General features: G+C 42.8%; 1 protein-coding gene and 1 pseudogene across 2 annotated transcripts; one reads left to right on the top strand and one right to left on the bottom strand.

Annotated features, from left to right (window-relative positions):
* Positions 1-859: 859 nt before the first annotated feature.
* Positions 860-7,416, top strand: LOC311139965 (NLR family CARD domain-containing protein 3-like; annotated as a pseudogene). The gene is made up of 6 exons: positions 860-936; positions 1,401-2,381; positions 5,191-5,966; positions 6,126-6,299; positions 6,973-7,146; positions 7,338-7,416. The product of its transcript is annotated as an NLR family CARD domain-containing protein 3-like (transcript).
* A 1,284-nt stretch (positions 7,417-8,700) lies between these two features.
* On the bottom strand, positions 8,701-19,995 carry LOC311146844 (elongation factor Tu, mitochondrial-like). The gene is made up of 10 exons (XM_084183446.1): positions 19,915-19,995; positions 19,234-19,280; positions 18,841-18,985; positions 18,460-18,626; positions 15,535-15,804; positions 14,328-14,460; positions 13,576-13,680; positions 12,212-12,363; positions 9,242-9,361; positions 8,701-9,102 (listed from the first exon to the last, which is right to left on the bottom strand). The coding sequence occupies exons 1-10, from the start codon at positions 19,982-19,984 to the stop codon at positions 8,932-8,934; spliced, it is 1,380 nt and encodes a 459-aa protein (XP_084039572.1). The 5' UTR covers positions 19,985-19,995; the 3' UTR covers positions 8,701-8,931.
* Positions 19,996-20,148: the final 153 nt, after the last annotated feature.

A 20,148-nucleotide genomic window follows, 5' to 3' on the forward strand; every position in this document is an offset into this window, starting at 1 on the left:
AAGAAGGCGCAACAGAGCCTCTTCAACCTCAGGAGGCTGAATACATTTTCTTGGCACCTAAAACCCTCACAAACTTTTACAGATGCGCTATTGAGACCATCCTGTCGGGCTGTATCACCGCATGGTACGGCAACTGCACCGCCTGCAACCGCAGGGCTCTCCAGAGGGTGGGGCGGTCTGCCCAACGCATCACCGGGGGCAAACTACCAGCCCTCCTGGACACTTACAGCACCCGATGTCACAGGAAGGCCAAAAAGATCATGAAGGACAACCACAACCCAAGCCACTGCCTGTTCACCCCGCTATCATCCAGAAGGCGATGTCAGTACAGGTGCATCAAAGCTGGGACAGAGAGCCTGAAAAACAGCTTCTATCTCAAGGCCATCAGACTGTTAAATAGCCTTCATTAGCACATTAGAGGCTGCTGCCTACATACATAGATTAGAAATCACTGGCCACTTTAAGAAATGGAACACTAGTCACTTTAATAATGTTTACATATCTTGCATTACTCATCTCATATGTATATACTGTATTCTATACTATTCTACTGTATCTTAGTCTATGCCGCTCTGACATTGCTCGTCCATATATTTATTCATATATTCTTAATTCCATTGCTTTACTTAGATGTGTGTGTATTGGGTATATTTTGTGAAATTGTTAGATATTACGTGTTAGATATTACTGCTCTGTCGGAGCTTGAAACACAAGCATTTCACTACACCAGCAATAACATCTGCTATGTGACTAATAAAATGTTATTTTATTTGATAAACATGGTGTTTGTTTATGGCATTTCCTTTTATTTACCATCTTATGTATAGATAAAGACTGATGTTATTGCTCTCTGTGCTCATTTTTACCCAGCAGTATCTCTGAGGAGAATGACCAGTCAATGGATTACCAACCCAGAGGCTCTACTGATGACAAAGTGTGAGTGATCGCAGTTTGCACTACATCCTACCTATTTTCTATTAGTTTGATTCACCAGCCGTGTGTCTGATGACATCTGGGATCTTTACTCTGCAAATGTCAAGATAATACAGTAGCCTCAAATTCATCATTCAGGATGCCTAATTTTGCTTGTTATAGGATTTGAATTGTCTACAGGACAACATCATTCAGTCTGACATTATACTAGAAATGTAAATAAAGTAGTATGATGACTGTAATAGTGAGACTGTACCCAAGGTTTAGTGTAACTATCAGGAGATACAGAGTGCATTGTCTCCCAGGAAAAGCACCACATGCTGTGGCTTAATCTTCACTTAGCCTAGCTAACTCTAGGATATCAAACTCTGTACTGTTTCATCATTGATCACATCCATATTGATGTTTTTGTACCCAAATAAATGTAATTCAATTTAACAAGGAATATCTTTATTTTCCACATATAGGTACCAAACTGTTTCCACTAAGACCGAAGTCCAGGATAAAATGAAATCCTACCTGAAGAATAGGACATATTCTTTATTTGAGGGCATTGAAGATCAAGGAAAAACGACACCTCTTAACAACATCTACACAGAGCTCTGCATCATACAAGGTGAAAGTGGAGAGGTCAATTATGAACATGAGGTGAGACAGATTGAGACAGCATGCAGTTGTCAAGTACAACAAGAGACATCAATCCAACTCAATGACATCTTCAAACCTCTACCTGGACAAGACAAGCCTATCAGAACAGTGCTGACAAAAGGAGTTGCTGGCATCGGGAAAACAGTGTCTGTGCTGAAGTTCATGTTGGACTGGGCTGAAGGAAAAGCAAATGAAGACATCCAGATCATCTTTCCACTTCCTTTTCGGGATCTGAACTTGATGAGAGATACAAATCAAAGTCTGATAAAACTACTTCATCACTCCTTTTTAGAAACAAAAGAATCAGAAATCTCAGAAAACGAAAATGTTGTGTTTGTTTTTGATGGTCTGGATGAATGTCGCCTTCCTCTGAACTTCCAGAATAATAAGATCTGCTGTGATGTCACAGAGTCAACTTCAGTGGATGTTCTGCTGACAAACCTCATCAAACGGACTCTGCTCACATTTGGATAACCACCTGACCTGCAGCAGCCAATCAGATCACATCTGAGTGGGTTGACCAGGTGACAGCGGTACGAGGGTTCAATGACCCACAGAAGGAGGAGTACATCAGGAAGAGAATCGGTGAGGAGGAGCTGGCCAGCAGAATCATCTCACACATAAAGACATCAAGGAGCCCCAACATCATGTGCCACATTCCAGTGTTCTGTTGGATTTCAGCCACTGTACTAGAGAGACTATTGGTTGAAGCAGAGAGTCGAGAGATCCCCAAGAATCTGACTCAAATGTACGCTCACCTCATGATCTTCCAGTCAAAATTGAGGAGTCAGAAGTATCCTGTAGAGCAGGGGTGTCAAACGTACGGCCCGCGGGCCGGATAAGGCCCGCAAATGGGTTTAATCCGGCCCGCGAGATGATTTAGAAAAAAAATTTTTTTTGTAAAGTATAAAAATGCGCTGCAATTTTTCAATAAAATAAACTGCTGTTCCAATTGTGTCCACTGGATGGCGCAATAGCAATTGTGTTAAGCAAGCAAACTGTTTATACCGGGGCAGAGCAAGTAGGTCAAGCACGTGCAGCCAATGAGCTACTTTGTTTTGCCCGCGATATTTATTACGGCTTCTACTTTTAACATTATGTGCTTTGGCACCCTCATTGCCCCAATATGTCTCTGTCAAAAAAGAGAAAAGTAGACGCAGAGTGCAGAGTGTTCCAAGAAAAATGGTCATCCTATTTATTCACGGAATTGAATGGGAAAGCTGTATGTTTGGTGTGTTCAAAGCATGTTGCAGTGCTGAAAGAATATAACCTTCGTCGCCACTATGTGAGTCTTCATGCCGACAAATATGACAACTTTCAAGGACAGCGGAGATGAGAGAAGGTGAATGAACTGTTGGCGGGTCTGAAGAAACAGCAGTCTGTGTTTACTCACAGCCGAGACATCAGTGACGCTGCAGTGAAAGCTAGCTACCTCATTGCTAATGAAATCGCAGTGGCTTCAAAACCATTTAGTGAGGGTGAATTTGTAAAAACATGCATGATGAAGGCAGCGGAGATTGTGTGCCCTGAAAAGCGGCAGGCTTTTGCAAATATCAGCCTGACAAGAAACACAGTTGCAGACAGGATTTCCGATCTTTCAGTGGATTTGGACAGCCAGTTGAAGCAAAAAGTAAAGTCATTTATTGCGTTTTCGGTTGCAATTGATGAAAGCACGGACATTATAGATGTTGCACAACTGGCCATTTTCATCCGCGGAGTTGATGACACATTGACCGTCACCGAGGAGTTCGTGGAGTTGGTGCCGATGACAGATACAACGACAGCAGCTGATATTTTTACCGCACTCGTCGGCGCGCTGGACAGGGTCGGAGTGGACTGGTCCCGCGCTGTCAGCCTGGCTACAGATGGTGCGCCCTCAATGATCGGGAAAAAAGCAGGCGTTGTGACAAAGTTCAGAGAGAAAGTGCAATCTGCAAATGGAGGACGTGATTTTTTGACTTTTCACTGTATTTTGCACCAGGAGGCTTTGTGTTGCAAGTCATTAAAGATGGATAACGTCATGAAGGTGGTCATCCAAACTGTTAATTTCATCCGATCCAGAAGCCTGAATCACCGTCAGTTTGACAGCCTTCTCAGAGAGAAAGACCACATCTATGGTCTGCCATACCACACTGAGGTAAGATGGTTAAGCCGAGGTGCTGTGCTGAGGCGTTTCTTTGATTTACGAGAAGAAATTGAACAGTTCATGGAAGAAAAGGGCAAACCAGTGTTAGAATTTCATTCCGCAGAATGGATGCAGGACCTTGCATTTATGGTGGATGTTACAGAGCACCTGAATAACTTGAACAAACAGCTGCAAGGGCGCAACAAAGTTGTCACGCAGTATTATGACAGCATACGTTCTTTCAAGTTGAAGCTGTCATTGTGGGAGACGCAACTTGCCGGTGGTGATGCAGCTCACTTCCCCTGTCTGAAAAATGTGTGCGCGACCCAACATGTGGCAGACATGAAGCGGTTCAAAGATAAAATAACGGGACTGTTACGGAAGTTTGAGCAACGCTTTCAGATTTATGTTTATGTTTTTATGTTGATGTGCTATTGTTTTTAATTGATTTTATTTGTATATTTAACCTATTCTTGACTCTGTGGTTCTTGCAATTGTTTGGGGAACAGGATTTCATTATTTTAGTCTACATTTCTGCCTGAGAAATGACACCCTGATATAGTTCTGTGATATACTTCTGTGAATCACTGAGGCATTGTGTGTTTGTGTGTTCTTTGTCCTCAGAACTTTCAAATAACTTGAGGTGTTTTATGATTAATAGTGATGTTGTGCTTTTGGACACTTTCCTCAGGCTCCAGCTTTATGTTTATATGTTTTTATGTTGATGTGCTATTGTTTTTAATTGATTTTATTTTATTTGTATATTTAACCTATTCTTGACTCTGTGGTTCTTGCACTTGTTTGGGGAACAGGATTTCATTATTTTTATCTACTTTTCTGCCTGAGAAATGACACCCTGATATAGTTCTGTGATCTGTGAAACAGTTCTGTTAATCACTGAGGCATTGTGTGTTTGTGTGTTCTTTGTCCTCAGAACTTTCAAATAACTTGAGGTGTTTTATGATTAATAGTGATGTTGTGCTTTTGGACACTGTCCTCAGGCTCCAGCTTTATGTTTATATGTTTTTATGTTGATGTGCTATTGTTTTTAATTGATTTTATTTTATTTGTATATTTAACCTATTCTTGACTCTGTGGTTCTTGCACTTGTTTGGGGAACAGGATTTCATTATTTTTATCTACATTTCTGCCTGAGAAATGACACCCTGATATAGTTCTGTGATCTGTGAAACAGTTCTGTTAATCACTGAGGCATTGTGTGTTTGTGTGTTCTTTTTCTTTAGAATTTTCAAATAAACTTGACGTGTTTTATGATTAATAGTGATGTTGTGCTTGTACTATTTTGGACACACTGTCCTCAGGCTCCAGCTTTATGTTGTATGTTGATCGTATTAAAACAAAGAAAACAATCTGAAGTTGTTGTTTTTAAGTTATATATACCATGATTTTTCCGGTCCGGCCCACTTGGGAATAGATTTTCCTCCATGTGGCCCCTGAGCTAAAATGAGTTTGACACCCCTGCTGTAGAGCATGCCAACGATTCTCACTGGGATAAAGAGATGATTCTGGCACTGGGAAAACTGGCTTTTCAACAGCTAGAAAAAGGCCATCTGATATTCTATGAGGAAGACCTGAGAGAGTGTGGCATTGATATCAAGGATGCATCAGTGTACTCAGGAGTGTGCACTCAGATCTTCAGAGAAGAGTCTGGGCTTAACCAGATAAAGGTGTACTGCTTTGTACATCTGAGTATCCAGGAGTTTCTGGCTGCACCATATGTGTTCCTCATGTTCACTAACGACAACAACAATCTGATGGCTAAAGAAAAATCCCTCCGCAACATAAACAGTCTATATGAAGATGCAGTGAACAAGGCCTTGCAGTTTGGAAATGGCCTTCTGGACCTTTTCCTCCGCTTCCTTCTAGGCATTTCAAATGAGTCCAATCAGCATCTCATACAAGGCTTACTGACAAAGACAGGAAGCGGCTCACAGAGCAACAAGGAAACAGTCAAGTACATCAAGGAGAAAATCAGGAAGAACCTCCGTCTGGAGAGGTGCATCAATCTGTTCCACTGTCTGAATGAGATGAATGACCATTCTCTAGTGGAGGAAATCCAAAGCTACCTGAGCTCAGGAAGTCTCTCAAAATCTAAACTCTCATCTGGACAGTGGTCAGCTCTGGTCTTCATGTTGCTGACCTCAGAGAAGCTGGATGTGTTTGACCTGAAGAAATACATCAGATCAGATGCGGCTCTTCTCAAACTTCTCCCAGTTGTCAGATCCTCTAGAACAGCCCTGTAAGTGCTTAGTCAAATTACATTCCAGACAGCATGCTAATGTAACATAATAATGAACATCAGATTGAATTACTAGTTAGGCTAACAACCCAAGTCCAAAGGGGGGGGGTTTATTTGTGGGCACCTGGGTATTTTGAGATGCAACTTTTCTTTCCACAGGCTGAACGAATGTAAACTCACCAAGAAATACTGTGAGGCACTGGCTTCTGTTCTCAAATCAAACTCATGCTGTTTGATAGTGCTGGACATGAGTGGCAATAAACTCCAGGATTCAGGAGTGAAGCTGCTCTCTACTGGACTGGAGGATCCACACTGTAAACTGGAGACATTGAAGTGAGTGACTTTGTGACTCTCCACTGCAAAGGAAAGTGGATGTTGTAAATATAAAGATGTACATTCTTCATGTTGTAAATGTAGTTATGGATTTATGTGGATTACTTAGCTGCATCATCACTGTAAACTGGAGAAACTGAGGTGTGTGAAGCTCAAATAAACTGCATGCTTTCCGAGTTGTAGTGGGAGGACACACAAAATGTGAGTCCAAATGTACTTCGATATGTGGTTATTATAATAATATTTGCTGATAAACGCGTTTCCACCGCCATTTCTTGCATAATGCATTTTACAGACACAAAAAGATCCCACCTTGTCTAGCATATTTTGTTTTGTTGACATTTGGAATTGTAACTGACAAAATTGCTGTTTCCATCAGGCCTGTCGTGACATTTAATCCAAGGCAGTGCACTGGACAGCTGACAATGCTACTTTCAAAGGTAATTTATGTTTGAGTTGAGATGCGCTACATTTAGATTGAATGTGATTTCCACATACATTGGGAAAATGTTGTCAGCATTGTCGGCTTTCCAGTGCGCTGCTCTATAACTTGGATTGAATTCCATCCTTGGTCTCTGATTGTACCATAATTGTAGACAATTTGTCCGTTTTTATCATTGTTTGTATCATTGTCTGAAATATTTGATATTGTTTTCTCCCTCACTTTCCGCAGGCTGGCAGGCTGCAACATCACAGAGGAAGGCTGTGCTTCTCTTGCTTCAGCTCTGAGGTCAAACCCCTCCCACCTGAAGGAGCTGGACCTGAGAGGAAATACTCCAGTAGACTCTGGAGTAAAGCTGCTCTCTTCTGTACGAGAGGATCCCCTCTATAAACTGGAGACACTGCGGTGAGTTTTACGGATCAGTTTCATGAGCACACTGATAGTGATCAATTAGCCATTGTAGACATCCAGACACTGGGTCATATTCATTAGTGCAAACTGTAGCGAAACATTTTGCAAGACATGCTAGTTTCTTATTGGACTAGTTCAGGTAGTCCCTGCCCGTTTTGTTCCGTGTTCTTCTCTTTGATGCCTAGTGAATACGCCCCCTATTTGTCTAAGCTGCTGTATGAGGACTTAGATCGACTTCACTTCTTTCTTCCCCAGGTTAAATGATTGAAAGCCCACTGAGATTCAGTGAAGGAATGGCCTCAGCTCAAAATCCTTGGTTGTGGGAGTGCCCTGCAGTTAAATGCTTCTGGGACAGTTACAAAATTCATTTGAAAGTGCATGAATGTAAATATTCAATGCTTCAAATCAACGATGATAGCTCCTTGAATCTCTCAATCAATCCGAGAGCCCTGGCAAAGTGGTGCCAGGAAAATAACCTCTCCCTCAACAAACGCATCACCGGGGGCTGCCTGCCCTCCAGGACATCTACAGCACCCGGTGTCACAGGAAGGCCAAGAAGATCATCAAGGATCTCAGCCACCCGATCCACGGCCTGTTCACCTCGCTACCATGTAGAAGGCGGAGACAGTACAGGAGCATCAAAGCTGGGACAGAGACTGAAAAACAGCTTTTATCTCCAGGCCATCAGACTGTTAAATAGGGGGGAGGGGCGGGTGGTTGGAGAAATGGGATGAGGCCCACTTTTTTGTTTTCTTGTTTGAATATTGTATCTGTAGAAATTCCGAATGTGTTCATTCAGTTTGATTACTTGTACCTAATCTCCATTACACTACAATACAGGGACTGACTGTTACTGATGAATTGTCAATCAGTAAGGTGGCGCTATGGGAAATGTAAATAGATGTACATGTGGTTTGATGTTCCTTGATGTGTTCTGTTAGCTTAGTAAAAAGCCCTTTTATAATGCCATCATGCTATATCCATCATGTCTATACATATTGACTGTAGTTCAGTGTCACTACAGTTAAGCTTCTTAATCTTGTCTTCCTAGTAACTCTACATCTTACCAGACTGATATCTTTATTTCAGGGTATTAGATGTCTCTGGATTGCCTTGTACGCTGCTGAGGTTTTTATTGTTGCACCTTGAGCTTTAAAACATGTAGCATTTCTTACATTCTATGTAACCCTGTATGTTAATCTATGGTAAACTGTATTTCATATTCCTTAAATATATGCAGTACAGCTGTTATTCCTATTGACGTGTGACTGTGTCCATCTGTTATTAATTGAATGACTTGGTTTCCACAGCTATGAATGTTCATACTCACAGTAATGAATAGGTCTACCTGTGTGCACTCAAGCCCTTTAAGGTGTTCTCTGCTGGTCCAACTAAAATGTATTTGACAAAAACGTTTCACTACTGTACCATATTTTAATAGTTTCAAAATGCTACATCAAGCAGCTAGTTCAGGTGGCTATTGCTACCCAAATCTAAACCTTTATTATACAAAGTCACCAAACAATGAAGTAGATCTGAAAACAGGCAGGATGTTTTACTATTAAATACATTTTATTACACAAGCGGAAAATGACAGTCTGGCCTTTTCACAGAAAGACAACTCTGAACATCTCATTGTGGGTCTTCTGGTTGGTCAGTAAAGCAGAGAGCCGTGCAGTCTCAGCAGCTCCTTACTGCAGTGTGTGTGTGTTTATGTCTAAAGACCGATATATTGGACAGATAGATACTTCCTTCCCTCCCATATTTTCTCCTCTCTCCTTAGCCCCAGTTGTGTTGGTCTTCTTCTGTGGTGGTCAGTATGTCAGTAACCAGGCCGGTGCCAATAGTTTTGTTGCCATCTCTGAGAGTGAACCGTTGACCTTTCTCCAGAATCATAGGCTGGCGCAGCGTGAGAGTCAGGGATGTGTCTTCACCTGGCATCACCATGTCCTGTTAGAGAGAGAAGAGGATCAGTCTTTCCTCAAAGAGGATAAAACACAGTCCTGGACAATGGGGCACACTACATTATAATACACAAATCACATTAGTGAAAAAGATTGACCATTTCAAAGGTGACAGAGACACGTACCTTGTCTCCTGCCAGGTGGACCCTGCAGGCCATGTCCCAGGTGAGAGAGAACATGACTGGCATAAAGTTACTGACAAAGGGCTTGTGTCTGCCACCCTCCTCCTTGCTCAGGACATAAACCTGGGATGAAGAGATGTTTTTATGACAGATTGTACATTAATTCCATTGAAATTCAATTAAAGAACATATCATATCCTACCCTTGGACTACTAGAATACACTAGTACACACACATATATATATATTTTTAAATATACCACAAATAATATACCATAACTGTAGACAGGCATGGGCCACAAATACTATCCCATAGCTGTAGATAGACATGCATTTAATTTGACCAACTTAATATAGTCAAATGTAAAACGCTGAATAAAAGAAATTATTTCAGAGAACTATTTACTGGAAGTACTAGACTACAACACTATGGTACACTAGACCTATATAGTGGAGTACTATGGAACACTAGACCTATATACTGCAGTACCAGACTACAACACGGCGGCAGGTAGCGTTGCGCCAGTAACCGAAAGGTCGCTGGTTCTAATCCCAGAGCCGACTAGGTGAAACATTTGTCGATGTGCCCTTAAGCAAGGCACTTAACCCTAATTGCTCCTGTAAGTCGCTCTGGATAAGAGCGTCTGCTAAATGACTAAAATGTAAATGTAAACACTATGGTACACTATACCTACAGTGAGGGGAAAAAAGTATTTGATCCCCACTGACAAAGACATGATCAGTCTATAATTTTAATGGTAGGTTTATTTGAACAGTGAGAGACAGAATAACAACAACAAAAATCCAGAAAGACGCATGTAAAAAATGTTATAAATTGATTTGCATTTTAATGAGGGAAATAAGTATTTGACCCCCTCTCAATCAGAAAGATTTCTGGCTCCCAGGTGTCTTTTATACAGGTAACGAGCTGAGATTAGGAGCACACTCTTAAAGGGAGTGCTCCTAATCTCAGCTTGTTACCTGTATAAAAGACACCTGTCCACAGAAGCAATCAATCAATCAGATTCCAAACTCTCCACCATGGCCAAGACCAAAGAGCTCTCCAAGGTTGTCAGGGACAAGATTGTAGACCTACACAAGGCTGGAATGGGCTACAAGACCATAGCCAAGCAGCTTGGTGAGAAGGTGACAACAGTTGGTGCGATTATTCGCAAATGGAAGAAACACAAAATAACTGTCAGTCTCCCTCGGCCTGGGGTTCCATGCAAGATCTCACCTCGTGGAGTTGCAAGGATCATGAGAACGGTGAGGAATCAGCCCAGAACTACACGGGAGGCTCTTGTCAATGATCTCGTCAATGATCTCAAGGCAGCTGGGACCATAGCCACCAAGAAAACAATTGGTAACACACTACGCCGTGAAGGACTGAAATACTGCAGCGCCCGCAAGGTCCCCCTGCTCAAGAAAGCACATATACAGGGCCATCTGAAGTTTGCCAATGAATATCTGAATGATTCAGAGGAGAACTGGGGGAAAGTGGTGGTCAGATGAGACCAACATCGAGCTCTTTGGCATCAACTCAACTTGCCGTGTTTGGAGGAGGAGTGCTGCCTATGACCCCAAGAACACCATCCCCACCGTCAAACATGGAGGTGAAAAAGTATTTGATCCCCTGCTGATTTTGTACGTTTGCCCACTGACAAAGACATGATCAGTCTATCATTTTAATGGTAGGTTTATTTGAACAGTGAGAGACAGAATAACAACAAAAGAATCCAGAAAAACGCATGTCAAAAATGTTATAAATTGATTTGCATTTTAATGAGGGAAATAAGTATTTGACCCCCTCTGCAAAACATGACTTAGTACTTGGTGGAAAAACCCTTGTTGGCAATCACAGAGGTCAGACGTTTCTTGTAGTTGGCCACCAGGTTTGCACACATCTCAGGAGGGATTTTGTCCCACTCCTCTTTGCAGATCTTCTCCAAGTCATATGTGCTTACTTGAGCAGGGGAACCTTGCGGGCGCTGCAGGATTTCAGTCCTTCACGGCGTAGCGTGTTACCAATTGTTTTCTTGGTGACTATGGTCCCAGCTGCCTTGAGATCATTGACAAGATCCTCCCGTGTAGTTCTGGGCTGATTCCTCACCGTTCTCATGATCATTGCAACTCCACGAGGTGAGATCTTGCATGGAGCCCCAGGCCGAGGGAGACTGACAGCTATTTTGTGTTTCTTCCATTTGCGAATAGTCGCACCAACTGTTGTCACCTTCTCACCAAGCTGCTTGGCGATGGTCTTGTAGCCCATTCCAGCCTTGTGTAGGTCTACAATCTTGTCCCTGACATCTTTGGAGAGCTCTTTGTTCTTGGCCATGGTGAAGAGTTTGGAATCTGATTGATTGATTGCTTCTGTGGACAGGTGTCTTTTATACAGGTAACAAGCAGAGATTAGGAGCACTCCCTTTATATAGCTCGTTACCTGTATAAAACACACCTGGGAGCCAGAAATCTTTCTGAATGAGAGGGGGTCAAATACTTATTTCCCTCATTAAAATGCAAATCAATTTATAACATTTTTGACATTAGTTTTTCTGGATTTTTTTGTTGTTATTCTGTCATACTGTTAAAAAAAACCTACCATTAAAATGATAGACTGATCATGTCTTTGTCAGTGGGCAAACGTACAAAATCAGCAGGGGATCAAATACTTTTTTCCCTCACTGTATATAGCGGAGTACTAGACTACAACACTATGGTACACTAGACCTACAGTGAGGGAAAAAAGTATTTGATCCCCTGCTGATTTTGTACGTTTGCCCACTGACAAAGAAATGATCAGTCTATAATTTTAATGGTAGGTTTATTTGAACAGTGAGTCAGAATAACAACAAAAAAATCCAGAACACCAACAGTTCACACTCCTCTAGAGCTGCTAGCTGAAGATACAGACCTGGGCCTGGATTTATTTATTACATGATACAGACCTGTACTTTATTTATGATATGATACAGACCTGGGCCTGGACTTTCTGGTGAGGCTGGATGGAGCCTGGTTTGCTCATCACCATCCCTCTCCTTATGTCCTCCCTCTTCAGCCCTCGGACCAGAGCACCCAGGTTATCTCCTGCCTCCGCTCTGTCCAGAGACTGGTGGAACATCTCAATGCCTGGGGAGGAGAGAGGGGGAGCGATGTAAAGAAAGAGATGGTGAAGGGAGAACAATTAGACTCAGAATGGAGTTGTGTATGGAGGTTTTAGATGGAGTTGAGGGGTTACCAGAGGGCTATTTTGGGTAACTCTGTCCAGTAGTCTTATTAGTGGGTAATTGGTGCTAGAAGAAGTGCAGTGGAGCTACTGTTGTTGTTTTAACTTGGTGTTAGGGGTAGTTCTGTCACTTCACTGTACTAGGGGTTAGGGGTAGTTCTGTCACTTCACTGTACTAGGGGTTAGGGGTAGTTCTGTCACTTCACTGTACTAGGGGTTAGGGGTAGTTCTGTCACTTCACTGTACTAGGGGTTAGGGGTAGTTCTGTCAGAACACTGTACTAGGGGTTAGGGGTAGTTCTGTCAGAACACTGTACTAGGGGTTAGGGGTAGTTCTGTCAGAACACTGTACTAGGGGTTAGGGGTAGTTCTGTCAGAACACTGTACTAGGGGTTAGGGGTAGTTCTGTCAGAACACTGTACTAGGGGTTAGGGGTAGTTCTGTCAGAACACTGTACTAGGGGTTAGGGGTAGTTCTGTCAGAACACTGTACTAGGGGTTAGGGGTAGTTCTGTCAGAACACTGTACTAGGGGTTAGGGGTAGTTCTGTCACTTCACTGTACTAGGGGTTAGGGGTAGTTCTGTCAGAACACTGTACTAGGGGTTAGGGGTAGTTCTGTCAGAACACTGTACTAGGGGTTAGGGGTAGTTCTGTCAGAACACTGTACTAGGGGTTAGGGGTAGTTCTGTCACTTCACTGTACTAGGGGTTAGGGGTAGTTCTGTCAGAACACTGTACTAGGGGTTAGGGGTAGTTCTGTCAGAACACTGTACTAGGGGTTAGGGGTAGTTCTGTCAGAACACTGTACTAGGGGTTAGGGGTAGTTCTGTCAGAACACTGTACTAGGGGTTAGGGGTAGTTCTGTCAGAACACTGTACTAGGGGTTAGGGGTAGTGCTGTACGTATACTGTGACAATTAATAATTGCAATTATAGTGTTAAACTGGACTTACAGGAATAATTACAGTAATATGAACACAGTTTTACAGCATCTGTTACCTGTGCGCTACATCTCTAAAATGTGAAGAATGAAATCTCTATGAATGACAAAAAATTGAATTGTTTGAAATGAATTGAAATCAACCTTTCTATAGTGGTGTGCCTCCCCATTCACGTACCAGTGACCACAGACTTGAAGGCACGGTTGTGCCCCACAAACTCACAGTCGTCGCCCTTCTTAATGACGCCCCTCTCCAAAGTGCCAGTCACCACCGTACCCCTGCCTGAAAGACAGATGAATTAATACACGTTTAATAAATAGTTTTGATACCCAGAGGGAGACGTGGTTAGACACCAGCAGACAGATCAGAACAGAGACATGATGGCTGAACTACATCATACGTGCATCAATAAAATCAAAGGTGAAACAAAGGTACAAAGGAAACTGATAGTCACTCTTACTAAGTCACACAAAGACAGGGAGAGGAAAACTGCATGTTATAGATACACTGTTTATTCCTACACAGATGTACAGAAAACAGGCATGTTGTTCCAGTCACAAAACACATGCTGCACAAACATAGCAGACTGACTAATGTCAAAGATTTTTTATGAAGATAGCTCAGTGGCTACGGAAACCGTTGTCAAACACTGGGATGAGCCTAGCAATGAGGCAGGGACAGTGGGATCCTATTGCAGCGTTTTAACATCTATTGTCATGTTTTCATTAGGAAACGCTTTCTATCTGAAGAGTACAGTGCAAGAGCTTGAATTTATCGCTGCACTGCTTCTGAATGATGTCATGTTAAATGGTTAACAATGAGTCAGGTCGACATATAGTAAGGAGAGGAAGACACCTAGTGGCAACACAGCTTTTTAACTTCATGAGAAATCTAGGTTCTCTTTGCAATTTGAGCTACTTCTCAGTCACCTGGGATAGAGTAGACTCCCTCGATGGGCAGCAGGAAGGGTTTCTCCAGCTCTCTCTTGGGCAGAGGGACATATTCATCCACTATCTCTAGGAGCTTCAGCACTGCGTTCACCCCCAGGTCAGGCTGTTTGTTCTGGGGAGGGGAGGTTAGACGAGGTGAGACAACAGGTAAGGTTTTACCACTGCACAAATTACCAGACTGATTACAGCTGCGCTATCTGTCTGGAAGGGATTCCCTTTGGGCCGAGGCATTGCACAAAACAAATTCAAAAGTGATTGGATCACCTTCAACCAATCAGAAAAAAGGAAGCCACAGTGCTGCATTTTTCAGAAGTAACACAAGCACTTGCCATCTTTCAAGAGAGAAAGGCATATCTAACACCAGGACAATAAGCTATATGAGACAAAGGCAGATAAATATAGAAATGTCAACGTGAGACTAACATACATATAGTAGACCAACATCAGCACCTAATGTTTTTGCCAAACCATAGCGATGATAAAGATTAGGGTACTGCATCAGATTCAATACAGAGACCGTCTTGATACAGTAACCTCAGCCTACACTTTATTGAACCATCTCGTAATTTAGATGATATGCTTTCACACAGAATGGAGCAGGTCTGATAGGGGGCAGTTTATTTAGCAGAGTTCAGACTGTCATGTAAAGCTTTATATTTAGCCATCACCTTGTAAGTATGACGTTACATGCGTTGTTTCCTGTTGTCTACTGCCTGTCATCAACTAAACCACTCCCATAGTTCATCAGAGGATGCTGATTGGTCCAAAGCAACGGTGAGAGAAAAGGCGGGGCTCAGGTCATCACAGCCCTACCAGACTGATATCCCTGCAGCGTTTAATGTATGCTCGCGTTTAATGGAAGCTCGCGTTTAATGTATGCTCGCGTTTAATGGAAGCTCGCGTTTAATGGAAGCTCGCGTTTAATGGAAGCTCGCGGGATCAGGCGGATTTGCGAGTCTACCTAAAAGACCACATTGAAATAAGTCAGTTGACTTTTTGGTTTTTAAAATCTAAATTATTTTGTATGTTTGTATTATTGTACCAACATGGCTGAAGCAACAGTATGTATTTTAAAACGGTCAAATAAAATAAAAATCGATCAACCTTGCCAGCGAGCTGATAGCCTATCCGAAGTTGTGAGGTTATTCGGTCACCGCCACAACCCTACCTCGTACCATGCACTCACCTCCAGGGCACAGAGGGCCGAGCCGATGACAACGGGCGTGTTCTCGCCGTCGTAGCCAAACTCTGTGAGCAGCTCTCTGATCTCCAGCTCAACCAGCTCCAGCATCTCCTTGTCCTCCACTGCATCCGCTTTGTTCACAAACACCACCACGTGCTCCACGCCGATCTGCCGGGCCAGCAGGAGGTGCTCCCTGGTCTGGGGCATCTGTCCGTCCGTGGCCGCCACCACCAGGATGCAGCCGTCCAGCTGAGCCGTGCCTGTGATCATGTTCTACAGGAGAAAGGTAAACACAATCAGACTGTCATTCTCTATCTCTTTACCTTTCATACTGCATTGTTGAGGAAGAGCCTGTTACTCAGGCGTCTCTCTGTACTGTTTATACCTGCTGTATCTCGTGACTAATCAACGTGGATTTGGTCCCTTGCAATTCTAGGTCGAAATCACAAAGTGTCTCAGTAGGAATGGAGACCTAGGATTGGTTTTGCCTTTTAAATTACAGACCTGCCAACCACTTCAGCACGGCGGCAGCACCCCCGGCCACGCAGATTTTACAATATTTGTTTTTGTCATTTAGCAGACGCTCTTATCCAGAGCGACTTACAGGCGCAATTAGGGTTAAGTGCTTTGCTCAAGGGCCCAGACAGATTTTTCACCTAGTCAGCTCTGGGATTTGAACCAGCGGCCTTTCGGTTACTGGCCCAACGCTCTTAACCGGTAGGCTACCTGTCCCCCCACAACAGTGCACGTGCAACACCCACACTGCTCAAATCATAGACAAAAGCACCTTTTGATGCCTAATAATGATGTTGGCAGAAGAATGTCTCACTAGGAATGGTATGCTATAGACTGTTATAGGTACTTGGTCATTGGCAGCTCTTCAGTAGCTAACTAGAAATAAGTTTAAATGTACAATCAGGGCTCTCCCTAGGATTTTCTGACAAGGTGGTGCTGATGTAGGCCTGAGGTTGGGTAGGGGGGAGGTCCGGAGCGGTTTAGTCAACTTCCCCCTCAGGAAGTTGGAGCATTTAGCTAATTAATTTTTTATTTTTTTACCTGTAACTGCAATTTCCTGAAACCTAGAGTCTTAAATTATATCAAACAATGTAACCAACACAGAAGTCTCATTTGAGCCTAAATGAAATTGAAGTGGTCTCAATGACGCTTTCAACATATTTCTAGGTTACATTTTGGGGTAATGATTATTGTAATCTAAATTATTTTTTATGTCTGTTTTATTGTACCAACATGGCTGAAGCAACAGTATGTATTTTAAAACGGTCAAATAAAATACCAAATCGATCAACCTTGTCAGCGAGCTAATAGCCTATCCGAAGTTGTGAGGTTATTCTAATTAAATAGGTGTCTTTATGTGGATAGTCTAGTGAAAATGTAAACTGTCTTAATTTTGTTTGGGGAGACAATTCTGAATAATTAAATTACTAGATACAATGTAGTAGTCTAGCTTACTGTATTAGTCTAGCTTACTGTAGTAGTCTAGCTTACTGTAGTAGTCTAGCTTACTGTAGTAGTCTAGCTTACTGTAGCAGTCTAGCTTACTGTAGGCTATTTGGAATATGAAACAACTGAACTAGGCCTATATGAGCTTGTTTCAGATCCGTATCCCTGACCTCATCCATCCAGTTAGGTCTGACTACTAGGCTGCCATTCATTCAACATGCCTTGTTGTCATTGGTGACCTGACTATTTTCACATCATTAGTAGCCTACTGTTGACCTACAGCTATATGAAGAGGACAGATCAACAACTGATTTATTAACATAGCCCTACTCATTTTTAACAGTGAAAGACGGTATTAGCGGGACATCTCTCACAGCCATGTCCGTTTCCATCCATGCAGCGACGCGTACTGAACTACCCCTGCACCACACGTTTCCTTGCTCGTCAATGCGCTCGTGCCTACTACGGTTGCGGAGATCAAAGCATCTGTGCCGCGCGGGCAAAAACAGTGTCCTTGCCTAAACGCTGTAGCTAACTACCTTCGTCGTAATGACGCCTTAGCCAACTACAAAATAATAGTGGTTGTGCTTGACTAACACATACATTTCCCTACCCGTATTCCTCACACATTAGTAGTATCAACAGACGAAGTGGAGAGCTGTCATCCAGCTGGAGGGAGGAAAATAATACTACAGGGGCCGGGCCTGAGCGGAGAGCTAGAGATTTTCTCTCCTTGCCCAATTCCTCTGATTGGCTCAGCACCAACTTCAGATGGTTGAGTCAAAAACCACAATGTGTTCTGCGTATTTTAGGGTAGTTTTTCTAACCAGAGTACTTTTATCTCAAATTGCGTGCATGGTACGGTGATGCGTGCAGGTTGGCAGGTCTAAAATGATAGTGAATAAGAGAGAAGAACTGATCCTAGATCAGCACTCATACTAAAACCCGTTGTGAAAACGGGCCTCAGGGACTGGATAAGCAATATACCGAACATCCCCCAGGCCGCCGTATACCCATCCAATCCTGTAAGATATTCTCAAGCCCACAGAGGGGTTTGCCTGACGACAAACTGAATTCTTCCGCTGCTCTATGTTCGCTACATACTTCAGTCTGAGACTGCCATAATTGAAGTAGTTTGTGGTGATGTCAAAATGAGGGGTGTTGTACAAAACAATGTCATCAGCGATTGGATCATCTCTAACCATTCAGAGTATCAAAGCCAATTACACATTTTCAAAACAACACTTTACCCATGTGTGTTTGGCTCAACCCATCGGTTTCTGGGACCAATCAGAACGGTTAGAATGTGTTTGCATTCTAGAAATTGTCTGGTAGTTACTCATTGCGGAGAAGAAACTGACGTCCGTGGCGTAGTGTTTGGCCGGAGCAAGGACTTTGGGTAGCCAGTCAACAGAGAGGTACGGGTTTGAGGTTGATTTTAGAATGGGTGTTCAGCGCTTGTGTTACCTTGACGTAGTCAGCATGGCCCGGGCAGTCTGTGTGTGCATAGTGTCTGTTGGCTGTGGTGTACTCTACGTGGGATGCATTGATGGTGATGCCCCTGGCCTTCTCCTCGGGGGCATTGTCAATGTCCTCATACTTCTTATAGCGGGCACCTCCAGCCTCAGCCAGCACTGGGAACCACAAAGGCACATTTAGAAACATATACAATAACCTAATATTGAGAACAAACAGCATCTGACAGAACATTTGATTCTGCTGGCAGATGCTTTGATTGGTTAACAGTCCACAGTAACTCAGTGGGTTTCAAGTACACCTGTTATCTGTTTAGTTTGACTTCACTAATCCAAATGTAAACTGAGAAAATTCAATGGTGACATCAGTTACCTTTGGTGATGGCAGCCGTTAGAGTTGTCTTGCCATGGTCAACATGGCCAATCGTGCCAATGTTCACATGGGGCTTGTCTCTGGCGTATGTTTTCTTGGCCTTGGCCTCTGCTGCAAAGTTCCGCTGAGTAAATGGCACTGCACACTGGGAGAAAAAAAATGAGGAAGAGTTTTTGTAATGGACAGCAGGGCCAGAAGACACGTATGGGCAGGTGATCAGTCAAAAAAAAGGAAGGCAAATGCAACTTGAATCACGAACACAGTTTTTGCCACGCAATGCAATACTAAAACCAGCAAACATTACTGCCACCTAGGACTGCGATTTTATATCCCTGATTGGTTTGCCATAGTGTGTGTGAATGACTCTGCTCATAACACCGTCTAGGTACTCACCAGTTTATAGGAGCTGTGCAGGAGACCGGGTGAGGAAAGCTGAAGGGCTAGAACGATAACATGTATTTAGTAATCAGGTGGCCTCCGAGACAGTTGACAGTGTCAAGAGAAGTCGCTAGCTAAATATCACAAAGTGTACAGACATGGCTTGGGGCTATCAAGCTTCGTGCTGCAACATAAGGGATTATGTTGAGACATTGGGTTTATTATAAAAAACCCATAAAACCAAAGTCCCAACAAAACCCCTTAGCTATGTTGCGGGACGAAGCTAGGCCATACCTAACGTTAATGTATACAGGCTTGTTATCTAACATAGGCTACTTCAATTCCCATACTGTTCCCTGTGTCATTCTTTAAAAAAGCAAATGTTTCTGACGCTACCTAGAAAAATAATTTCGTTTTCAACTGTATCTGACACGTTTTTGATAGGCCTAACGTTTTCACAACGCAAGCGATAGCTAATTTAACTAATATTCTTTAACGTGACCTTGCTCTGCCTGCGGAACGAACCGAGCGGCTAGCCTCCTACAGCATCCATGCTCACTAGGGTTAATTTAAACCCCACATACGTTTCGTCGCGATTAAAAGGCAAAACATTATAATGGAAAATAAAGGTTATTAATAATTGAACGCAGAAAATTACAATATTGGTTGTGAATACGTTGTATAACTTTAACTAACCGGAGAAACATGCACGAAATCCAACGAGCGTCGCCATCTTTGACTGACAAGCGGATGAAAGTGACGTCATTACATGGTGATCATTATTTCTTCTTCTTCTTCTTCTTCTTCTTCTTCTTCTTCTTCTTCTTCTTCGGATGTTATGGCGGACTACAACCCCAAAAGGTGTATTGCCGCCACCAACTGGACGGGTTGAAACCAAAACAAGGTAAAAAGAAAATTCATACTTAATAG

The sequence above is a fragment of the Coregonus lavaretus genome (genome assembly GCF_964263955.1).
Source record: "Coregonus lavaretus genome assembly, chromosome: 2".
NCBI classification, from domain to species: domain Eukaryota; kingdom Metazoa; phylum Chordata; class Actinopteri; order Salmoniformes; family Salmonidae; genus Coregonus; species Coregonus lavaretus.

Bases quoted from the DNA above. Each gene is read 5' to 3' on its own strand.
- LOC311146844 (XM_084183446.1), bottom strand. From the start codon at position 19,984: ATGACGTCACTTTCATCCGCTTGTCAGTCAAAGATGGCGACGCTCGTT. The intron at 18,986-19,233 runs GTGAGTACCTAG...TTTTTCTCCCAG, and splicing joins TGCACAGCTCCTATAAACTG to TGTGCAGTGCCATTTACTCA. The intron at 9,362-12,211 runs GTCTGTATCATA...TCTTCATCCCAG, and splicing joins ACCAGAAAGTCCAGGCCCAG to GTTTATGTCCTGAGCAAGGA.